The following is an 11,956-nucleotide window of genomic DNA, read 5'->3' as shown; positions in this document are numbered from 1 at the left end:
ATGAATATATGTTGTCTTCCAAAGCTCCAAAAACATATGTAATAAGCGCAAACAAAATATATTTAATATATAGCATATACTTATATACGCTTTGATGTGTAAATAACTACATCAGTGTTGGAAAACTGTTTGTTTGACAGTTTTAAAAATTGTGCAAATTTCCACAATCTATTCTAGTCAACAATTTATCGATTGCAATTTAAAACAATTGTTTCTTTCTTTACTTTATTGCAATTTAGTCGTAAATAATTAAGTCGAAAATTACATTGCGTATATCGGAATGGAACTAGTCATTTTATTATAGTAATTTGGAATCGATTAATCAAATATGTACGTCTGTAACTAATTGAATATTCTCCCAAAGAAATCAATAAATATTATATTCATTAAGCTTAGTATGTTAGTGGCATAGTTTATGCAGATAATGTGAATAAAAGTAAATAATTTTTATAAAAATAATTCAAATAAAATATACAAACTCCAAATTACTCCCACTAATTGTTTCACTTTTAAATTGTGTACAGTAAACGTTTTAGACTTCATTTAAAACTGCTTAGCAGAGTGAATATGGAGTAAGAAGATTTCACGACCTGAAATAAGAATTTAAATTATTGACATAAATTATTATTACTAATTATTGCTAATATTATTAAAAACTTGTTATTTAACAATTCAAGATATTCTACTCAATGCTAAAAGCTACTGATAATATTTCCAACGCTGTGATGAATATAAAACCTCTGTTATGGTTTGCAACTCAACTCAATTTTGGTTGAAGTTTTGAAATTCGGTTGTCGATATCAACTGAATCCGTAAAAAAAAAAATCGGTTGAAGTGCTGTCTAGCACATCCTCTTAATCCGTGGCATTGAGTCCAACCTGGGCCGGCAGAATTTTTCTGCTGCGTTTGAGCTAGAAGTCTCCGTCCAAATTCCATGTTACACGGTTATGTGTAATACATGCAATGGATTGAGCCATCTTGAGACTTGTAGCTCGAACGGGCAGACGACTCCAAACATCGTGCAAGAATCACTCAGCAACTCCTGAGTCCTCGCACAGTCTGTTCCGTGGGCTAGACCGTCATACGTTAGAACGTCCAACAGTCAAATTCAATTCTTGTACTGGCTGGTTTCACGTGTCGTACGCTGCCCATTTTACAGGAGTCTACCCCCGCAACACCGCCAACAGACACCACAGTACGACAACCGCCCCTGCGGGTTCGACAGCTGCAATAACCACTACCTACACGCCACTTCTTTACTCTCAGGTTCACCCACGGACACACGCGATAAACGCGAATACTACAATTCAACTGCATGGGGCTGGAATGCGTATCGGTAGCTGCGTTCTAAGAAACCAAATTAAACTGCCGCTCAGATCTTCTGAGTTGTGCAAATTTCAACGTTATACGTAAGGGTCGCTAGTGAGATCAAGGTGGAGGCCTAGCCTTTATACTGCACAACACTGAGCAAAACCGTTTTATCGATGGCGACATTGGGAACTTTGCCCCAATTTTTTAGTCGAAGCAGCTGTTCTAGCTAATGTACGTGACACCTTACGCCATTTTCAATTTGAAGATTCGGCAAATGGTAAATCAATAAAAGGGAACAAAATGGATAAAGTCGTGTAACCTCTCCACTGGCGTGAGTAAGGTTTGGACTTATGCCATGGCTTTGTCTAATCCGAGGAGACGTGATGACCGAGTAGATATTCAATTTGATGACTATGCCTCCTCGGACCCGAAGAAGTTCGCGAGCTATTTTACCCGGCAAATCACACTGCACCCTTTAACAGACAAAGCAAACGATGTGTTACTCGACGGCTCCGCAAAATGCCAAGAGACTGTACACCACTTACTTTCACTAATGAGGAGATTCGGAGTGTCATCATTAAGACTAAATCTTCCAAATCCATTGGCCCAGATGGAAAAATGCTGATGATAAAGCACTACGGCTGAGCGGAAGTAAGTTTCCTAACGAAGGTCCTCAACCAGTCGCTCACCCTCTACTGAGCAACAAAGGGTAGTCTTTTCGTCCGATAACTCTCCTTTCCACTATAGTGAAGACACTTGAGTTCTTGCTAATCCCAACGTTCACTCAACACCTGAGTCTAGCAGACAACCAGCATGGCTTCCGTAAAGTGCACAGCACCAACACAACACTTAAACGCCCAGAGAGTTCATGGCCTAAACCACAATTCACTCAGTGAGAGAACGATCCTCGGAGCGTTGAAATTGTCAGAAGCCTTTGACACAGTTAACCACACGACGCCACTTTAGGACATCGAACAATTCATGTTCCCTCCAGGGTTGAAGAGGTGAACTATGAACTACCTGGGCAATCATCGAAGTAAAAACTTAAAATTGAGAAGAATTAAATAGGAGGTTCTGCAGTGTCCCCTCCCCGATACTGAATAATTTCTACTTTTCGAAACTCCTGCAACCATCAGAGGGAATTCCCATGTCCTCGTCCGTGATGACTGCATGATATTGATGACGGGCAATGGAATCGTTATCTCTTCGACAATTCTCGCTTCTTCTCTGCCAACAAAATCCTCAAGTCGCTAACCCGTCAGCTCATTGGGAAAAGAGAAAGAAACGTTGTTGGCAACATACAAGTCAATCGACCGGTCGGTCTTAAACTATGCAGCACTGATATGGTCGCCTGGATGCAGTGAAATGCAGAATATGAAGCTTTAGACATGTCAGAAGACTGCACTCCGGACTATAACGGGATGCCTATTGATGTCTCCGGTCCAGTTTCTACTGGGATGTTTTTGTAGAAACCAGCAAACCCCACTCATCTAACACTCCTCATCTTAGTGTCCCCGTCGAACCTGCACGTTTCCTGGGCCGGTTGTTAGATGACTTCGATGACGATCAACTTAAACCTAACCACCCATGCGGGGACTAGATATCCGTTACAACAACAACACTAGTTTATAAAAGAACTAGGAGTTGAACATTCGTGCATCTTATTTCTGTAAAATATTGAATTACTGCATTTAGAGCAGGTAAATAAAGTATTTTAAATAATTAAATCTCGGCGACAATTGGTTTCAACACGACGGCGTCACTTCTCACACATTCCATCAATAGGTTTATTGAGAGAAAACTTCGGTGAGCAGATAATTTGACGTTTTGGGCCGGTCGATTGGCCACCAATATCATGTGATATCACATCGTTAGACTTTTTCCTGAGTCTATGTATGAGGAAAATCCCGCTTCGATTCCGGCCTTGGGGAAAAACATTACGCGTGTTATTCGACAGTTATCAGTAGAAATACTCGAACGAGTCATCGAAAATTGGACGCAACGGATGGACCATTTGAGACGAAACCGCTGCCAAGAAAGAGATAATCTTAAAAACTAAATGAAAAACAATGTTGTTTCGTATGATAGTAGACATTCCCCATTACATATGAGATTTCTGTTTTTTTCTTTAAAAAAGATGGGAATCTCGAAATGGTTCACCCTTTATAATCATACACGACTTATTATGTCATATACTAGTGACAAAATTATTAGTTAAACTGAAATCTGGAATTTAAAATGTATAAGCACAAAAAAGAAAAAACCTTGGTCATCTATAACCATTGAATCATGGTTATGGTGGAAAACTAAAAAAATAGGTTAGCTCGTTGTAAGCCGTGAGGGGATAATAACACAAATTGAACCAAAAAATTTATTGGATCAGCTAGCCTCTTCTTACATAATATATATTAATTATTATTTAATACAGTCATTTTATGTTTTTATGAATGAAAAGTACTACATATGTATGTATGAAAAAGTATTCACTACAGATGGTCAAAAAAATTCTAAGTAATTTGTATTGTTCATAATGATATCAATAAGAAATAAGAAAAAATAATATTTTCATAAATAAGTAGTACCATTATACAATGATTGAAGTGTTTGATCAAGTTCAACTTTTGGCCTATATACTTGTATGTTATTAACTTACCATTACAAATGTTGGCAGCCTTACTGGTATCCAATTGCCCGCCATTAAGACGTTCACGCGCTGTGAGCGGAAAAGAAAGAAGGACAATACCTTTTTAAATTCACTGCTCTGAACTGTCCAATTGCAATTGTAAATGGCCTTTGAAAGCTCCTCGCACTCCTGACAGAATAGGTCGCCATAATAGCAAAGAATTAGAGTTTCCATTGTGACTGACACGAAGAAGACTGCCATATTCAACATAATGGAAATATTAAAGCCAACATACAGCATATAAACCCCTATGGTGCACTGGGCTACGCCAGTACAAACAAACTGAGCCATAGATGTGCCAGAGATGGGCTTTTGTATGGTTGAAAATAACCTGTAAAAGAAAAAAGCAGAAACAAATGACAACAACAAATATGTACAAAGCTTATTCACAAAAATAAGTAAAATACGGACTCTATAATCGTTTTGTGATCCTTGATGCATGACACGAGCTCATCATAATTCCGTTTCATTTCATCTTCTTTGGAGCACATAAGCTCTGAAGCAGCGCCGCTGGAATTTTGACGACCGATTCGTTCGATGCGTAGCGATAGCGCCCGAATGTGGGCGGTAAGAACACGCATATAGGCTTGCGGATAGGTGTCTACCGAGCAGGCTTGTGTGCATTGCACTAGAAATCCAATGGTTTGATAACCATACGCAATCCAAAACTTGGTTCGTGATGCCTGATAATCGAAAGGATACCAGGCTGGGTACATGAGACGTGGTTCATCTGAGAAAATAACCATTAACTGACTGGTGACGAAAGCGCTATAAAATAGTCGTAAAATGATTAGAAAACATTTCTTGGCCGAATCAATGCCCTCCTGTAGAACATTCATTTCTTCTTCTGTTTTCGCACGTGCGTCCAGGCGCTTAAGTATCGGTCTCAGCTCCAACAATTGCCGACGTACAATAAATAATGTGAGGAACTTGATGTTAAGTGTCATGTCGGCCATGGCGATATAGATCACTTCGCAGAAGTCGTTCAGATTATCTGCTAAGAAACTTTCCACCGTAAAGCATAGAGGGTAGTAGATCGGAAACAATAGTGTTATCGCAATTGTGTACAACTTATACGGAATATACCAAACTGATTGTCGCTGCGGCCCACGAAAGCCGCTCAAGTCCCAGACGCGCCAGTGGTACTTGAAAGCATCCCAGCTATTAATTTTCAATGTCATTGCTAATGTTTTCAAAGAACGGTGTCAATACTTCAACTCACATTGACACCAATGGCACAGCACTTTTTATACTCACGGCTACGTTCGACTACATTCTTTATGCGAATATATATGTAAGTGAAGTGTCCTTGTAATTTGGTGCCAAACATTTGGAAAATTAGTTGTTTGCAAAGTAATTTTTATGTTCGATTGCAATTCTATACCCAGCGTTTGTTTCACCATAGGGAAGTGATTATGGGCAAATATAAGCAAAAAATATTAAGATTTTGTTCATAATTTTAAAATTTTGAATTTCCCTCAAAGTAATCTCCTTGGGCCCCAATACACTTGTTCCTATGTTTTTTCTAATTCTCGAAACAGATTTCCGGAGTAGTCTTCAATGCGCGTACCGATTCATGTTTAATGGTTTCAATTGACTCAAAACGGTTTCTACGAAGCGGTCGAATTTCCAGAATTTCGAATTTCTTTGATAGCCAGGGATCACACGGAGCTTAATCAGGCGAATACGGCAGTTGCGGTACGATATTGGTTGAAAATTTGAACAAAATGTCTTGAAGAATCAAAGCAGTATGCGACGGTGTATTACCATGCTGAAAAAAACCAGACGTGTCGGCCCCTAGTTCCGGTCTATTTTTTACTAATAGCATCGCGCAAACGACACATAGCACTCAAATAGTATTCCTTGTTGAGAGTTTGGTCGCTCGCAAGTATGTAGTTCGGCATGCAACCCACCTCGATAATCAAAGAAAAATGTCAATATTACCTTGATTTTTGATCTGTGGTTCTTTGTCTTCGGCTCCTCTTTGCCACGATATTCGGCCGATTGATCGTCTATTTCCGTGCCATGAGCACAGATCTACGACTCATCACCAGTAATAATATCGCTCATTTGCTGCAACGTCGTCATAACTCAAAAAACGTGATTTTTGAGTTAAGGATGCAGAATTGTTCGTTATATCATACTTCATGTTGAGTGAAAAATTCATATGAATACCTCTTATATGCTCCGCTTGATATGATTCCTGTCTTCCGATTGAGTCAGTTGAAAACTTTTAACGCGTTTTCTGGCAAATCGATCTTTTTGACTCCGGTCTTGCAGTAATATGAGCGATATGTTTGATGACATCTTGGTACGTTATTGCGAAGCTGTTTTTCGAAAAAAATGTGATTTTGAAACCAATCGTGTTTTTTAGGCTCAAATTATTTTTTCAAAATGATTCTTCTGATACTCCAACGATGCCAGTAAGATCCGTGACTGTTAATCGTCGATTCTCAAGCATCAATTCCTTTATTTTATTGACGTAATGATCATCAGTTGATGCTGATGGCTGTCCTGAACGTGGTTCTCGTTAACGCGTTCTCGACCCTCTTTGAATAATTTATACCAATCAAAAACACTTGCCCGCTACAAAAAATAATCATCGAAGACCAACATTCTGAACATTTCGGCACCAGAAATTTGAGCTCGCACACAAAATTTAGAGAAACCTCTTTGTTGAATAATTTCTTCTTCTTCTTAATTGGCGTAGACACAGCTTACGCGATTATAGCCGAGTTAACAACAGCGCGCCAGTCGTTTCTTCTTTTCGCTACGTGGCGCCAATTGGATATTCGTCCTTCTCCACCTGGTCCTTCCAACGGTGTGGAGGTCTTCCTCTTCCTCTGCTTCCCCCGGCGGGTACTGCGTCGAATACTTTCAGAGCTGGAGTGTTTTCGTCCATCCGGACAACATGACCTAACCAGCGTGGCGGCTGTCTTTTAATTTGCTGAACTATGTCAATGTCGTCATATATCTCATACAGCTCATCGTTCCATCGAATGCGATATTCGCCGTGGCCAATGCGCAAAGGACCATAAATCTTTCGCAGAATTTTTCTCTTTAAAACTCGCAACGTCGATTCATCCGTTGTTGACATCGTCCAAGCCTCTAGCAGGACGAGAATTATGAGTGACTTATAGAGTTTGGTTTTTGTTTGCCGAGAGAGGACTTTGCTTCTCAATTGCCTACTCAGTCCGAAGCAGCACCTGTTGGCAAGAGTTATCCTGCGCTGGATTTCCAGGCTGACATTGCTGGTGGTGTTTACACTGGTTCCCAAATATACGAAATTATCTACAACTTTAAAGTTATGACTGTCAGCAGTAACGTGAGTGCCAAGTCGCGAGTGCGACGCCTGTTTGTTTAATGACAAGATGATGAGATATTTCGTCTTGCCCTCGTTCACTGCCAGACCCATTTGCTTTGCTTCCTTATCCAGTCTGGACAAAGCAAAACTAACGGCGCGGGTGTTGAGGCCGATGATGATATCAATATCATCGGCATACGCCAGCAGCTGTACACTCTTATAAAAGATTGTACCTGTTCGATTAAGTTCTGCAGCTCAGTTGAATAATTTCACTCACTATAAAAATCGCCGAATGCACTTTATGTACTTCAGAAAGACAGGCGTATACTAAACACTAATGATTATTCTGACGTGATATTTGGCAAAGAGGACACTGACAGTCATACCAACCTAGGAAAAAAATATTTAATTATGTTATATTATTTAAATTATTTAAGTCATATTATTTTTTATCCACAGTAGCAACTATCCCAATATGAATACAAAATATTTAATTCTGGCTTACCAAATTTCAAGATTGTTTTAAGGTAACAAAAAGATTTTGAGCATAATATCTGCCTTTAATATATAAGATAGTTGTAGGGCTTGTATATTTAATTTTTCTGAAATTAGTACCTCCTTACTTGCTTTAATGTTGGAAAAAACCTGAAAGATATATATTAGGCATGCTATAAATGCTAAATTACTTTGTCTTTAATGAGCGTCATTTAAAACTTTCGAACACATTCCTTAGAACTAGTTTAAAATAAAATATTTATGAAGTATGGTAGGGTAAACTTCGAACGCCTAAAAGGAATATTACATTGAACATTCCAACTAAATTCAAGATTTAGTCTAACTTATGTTGTATACCTTTTTATAAAATTCATGGCTAACGTTACCTTTAAGGTCTGTTGTGATATGTTTTAACAAAAACCAAATTATATACCTTTCTACTAGCAATTCATTGTAGAATAACCTATTTGAATAGTACTTTGAGATCACGTTTCGTTAGAGTGGAATGGAAACACAAATTAGTGATTCAAGCAAACTAAAGCATTATGTATGTCGAGAATGATATTTATCGAAATTTCCTTTTTAATCCGTAGATTATATATAGTTCATTATTATAACTTAAGTTTTCGGTTAGTGTTATCGGGATATGTTGAGGTACAAAACTTCTTTTGTGAAGTTAGCCAAACTTAGGTTGAAAAATATATGTACCAATGCCATTAAAGCATAATTTATAATTAGGTATACGAACCAGTCATAGTCAGTTAATATTCCACTGTTTTTCGAATTAATAACGTCCAGAGAACTACACATGTCAAGGCGTCGAATCGAATGTTGGATTCTGAGCAATTTTTGGTCGTCAATCAATTTGTGCGGAACAAACCTTTCGTACGCCCAAATGTTAGGTCAAAATGCGATAAATCGATGTTTGGGAGATGTTCAATTTCATTTTCATGAATTTCAATATGATTTCGGCTGATTTTTGATGAATTCACGCACATTTTCGATGGAATTTCCGGTGATCACGGATTTTGATTGGCCCACATGTTGATCGTCATTCATGTCCTCACGACCACTTTGAAAACGTTGAAACCAATCGTGCACTCTGCTACGGGATAGGCAATCATCGCCATAAACTTGTTTCATCAATTGAAACGTTTCGGTAAAAGTTTTACCAATTTTAAAACAAATTTAATGTAGGCTCTTTGTTCGAAGCTCATTTTCGCACTGACAACACAAACATACTGACACTTAATACGCAATAACTTCACTTTCAATCTATGAAATTTCATGAAATTCTCACTGGACAATCGACAAAGATAGCAGATTCTAATGCACCAGTCGACATATAGATGGCGCCACCAGGGGGCGCTAGATTCTAAAAGTTGTTTTCTGTTTACTTTGGAACGCACCTTGTATTTATTTAAAGAATCCTTAACGAAGAAAATCATGGGTTAATCTGGGACTACCATCAACATCGTCTACAAAAACAGATCGGTTTGATATATCATGAGCTTCTAAACCCTGTTAAAACTGTTAAAACTAATCGCTACAGATAACAAATGATCAATTTGAACCATGCATTGAACGAAAAACCATCAGAATGGATCAGAAGACACGGCAAAGTAATTTTGTTATGCGACAATGTTTCTGCACACAATACAAAATCGGTTCAGGATACAACCGATTTGTTTTCATTACCATTTGTTTTCATCTAAGGGACACTCATTGCCTGAGCAGCACCTTGATTCGTACGCAGAAGTCGAAAATTGGGTGTCTGATTGGTTTGCTTCAAAAGACGAGCATTTCTATTGGCATGGTATCCACAAATTCTCAGAAAGGTGGTAAAAATGTGTAACAAGCAATGGCCAATACTTTGAATAATTTTTTTTTACTTTCGCATTCAAAATTAGTTTATGGGTTTCAAGGTAAAAAAAAGACGTTTTTTGTGAATTTATTTCTCAATTCTGGATAGAGTAATCTTATTCGGACCTTTTGTACATTATAGAGCACACTTTCGACAATGTAAGGTAATTTTTTTATGCAGAAATATTGAGGCATAAGCCGGTAACAGATATTCTCCCAGAAACACTTGAGATAAAATTCCTTTGCGGTGTTCACCATAACTCGGCTGGAAATTATACGAAAATAAAAAATTAAGAAAAATTAGTTAAACTATAATCAAATCTTCCCCCAACGTTCTCTGATAATTTTTTTTTTTGCATTCAAAAATTTTTGGCGGCCATCTAAAGTGTAAACTGTTATTTTCCACTAAAAATTCCGCCATTTTGTGGGTGGAAAACACCCTTAATGAAAAAAAAAATTATTTAATAAACGTTGGGGGCGGTATTTTATATGTTAAAAATGTGTTCAAAGTTTGAAATGAATCGATCAAGTAGTTTTGAAATGACAGTGAACATGGACTTTGAAAAAGTAGTTTTGAGAAAAACACGCCTAAAGCTGCACTTCTATCCCGACCGCCCTCAGCTGTTAGAGTTAGAGCGTTAAGGCCAGGAGACTAATAAGACGATAACTTTAAGAATATTACTTCTATCGACTTAAAATTTAAAGGACATATTCTAGAAATGTGAAACAATAAGATAAGACAAAAAAAAATCGATTTCACGAAAGTGAAAACCCCACCCCCCCTAAGTTGCCTTTTATATTTCGGGATTAAAGAACGAAAACACATTTTAATCAGCAAAAATCGATTTATTTTTTATATTCTCGATTAAAACCTAGACACTATTAGACACTATTGCAAGCGTTCTAACCAATTTTCGAAGCACCTTTGCCACTCTGATTGTGGTATCTCCAAAACATGCGTTCTGAACTCATCAACCGCAAGTCCGATAGTCACCACAAAAAAGTTCAGTTATCTGTTTGGTGGGATTTCAAATTTTCGTTTATTTTGAGCTTTTGCCCAACAATACCACGATTAATTCTCAAGTGTATTGTGATCAGCTGGACAAATTGAATGATGCTCTCGAACAGAAGAGTTCAGAATTGGATGATGCGAGACCAAACATAATGCGAGACCTCATACAAGTTTGGTGACTCGTCAAAAGCTTTTGCAACTTGAATGTGATATTCCAAACTTGGCATCTTCGAACTATTACTTGTTTTAGTCTCTGAAAATTTTTTTGTATGGGAGCAGCTTCACCTCAAATCACGACGTTAAAACCCACTTCGACCAGTTTCTTTGAGCGTGGAATCAAGCTCTTGCCCTAAAGATGATATAAAACATTAGATCAAAATGGAGAATTATAATTTCACATAATTTTTTGTACAATAAAAAATGGTGCTTAAATTGGTTCGAAGAAGTTGTTTCACCTCGTACGGCTTCTATCCCAAGACTATTAAGGTAAGTACACTCATTTACTTGGCGTAAAGAGTAATTGTTGGCTGTCTGACACATCCTAAAGCTTAATGAGTACCGTACTACCATATACATACATATGTAAGACGCTCGCACTTTTCATTTATTAGTTAATATGGTTAGATTCAAGTCATTTATTTGAAATTTTGAGAAACAGAAACATATGATAGGAAACGAGAACGATCTAACTGAATTTGTTTTGTGAATTACTTACTCACTTGGAGCGATAATGAAATGCAATTACACCAAACGACAGAAAATAGTTTACACTTGAACTATTTTTAGAAAATTTATGCGACACCTTATTCTTCAGAACTATCGACTTCTACTTCTACTTCATTAAAGTATATAAGTTCCGTCAAGTCTATCTCTTTTACAAGCTTGCTTAATAAAGGACGTAGAACTAGTGTTATTTTTATTTAACGAGATGAATTGGCTGTCGAAGATGCTAGGCGGGTTAAGAAAATAATTTGTAGACATATTTTGACTAACAGAAATGCGTAGCTATTATGTGACGCATTGCACAACCTTAGAGCATCAATACAAACTAGAGAGTTTAAAACGTTTTACGTTCTTAAGGTTAGGCTAGCAAATTAGAATTGTAATCAAACGATCATCTCATCTTTTTTGTGCACCCTCGAGTGTTCGCTAGTGTACATATTATTTTGATAATTCCTAACTAGTTGTTGGCGAATCTGGTGGACCGCCAGTCGAAATTTGAAAAGCTGAATGAGACGTTTGATCGCTGCTGCTTATCTTCACGTCGCTAAACATGGAATATTTCAAA

General features: G+C 37.6%; 1 protein-coding gene across 1 annotated transcript; it reads right to left on the bottom strand.

Annotated features, from left to right (window-relative positions):
* Positions 1-261: 261 nt before the first annotated feature.
* On the bottom strand, positions 262-5,222 carry LOC126759675 (odorant receptor 2a-like). The gene is made up of 3 exons (XM_050474675.1): positions 4,406-5,222; positions 3,965-4,325; positions 262-590 (listed from the first exon to the last, which is right to left on the bottom strand). Exons 1-3 carry the CDS (start codon positions 5,173-5,175, stop codon positions 540-542), a joined length of 1,182 nt encoding a protein of 393 aa, XP_050330632.1. The 5' UTR covers positions 5,176-5,222; the 3' UTR covers positions 262-539.
* Positions 5,223-11,956: the final 6,734 nt, after the last annotated feature.

The sequence above is a fragment of the Bactrocera neohumeralis genome, chromosome 5 (genome assembly GCF_024586455.1).
Source record: "Bactrocera neohumeralis isolate Rockhampton chromosome 5, APGP_CSIRO_Bneo_wtdbg2-racon-allhic-juicebox.fasta_v2, whole genome shotgun sequence".
NCBI lineage: Eukaryota > Metazoa > Arthropoda > Insecta > Diptera > Tephritidae > Bactrocera > Bactrocera neohumeralis.
This window is presented reverse-complemented; position numbering and strand designations above follow the sequence as displayed.

Coding starts and splice junctions, on each gene's coding strand:
- LOC126759675 (XM_050474675.1), bottom strand. CDS start 5,175: ATGACATTGAAAATTAATAGCTGGGATGCTTTCAAGTACCACTGGCGC. Junction 4,326..4,405: donor GATCACAAAACGATTATAGA/GTCCGTATTTTA, acceptor TTTCTTTTACAG/GTTATTTTCAACCATACAAA. Junction 591..3,964: donor GGCTGCCAACATTTGTAATG/GTAAGTTAATAA, acceptor TTCTTATTTCAG/GTCGTGAAATCTTCTTACTC.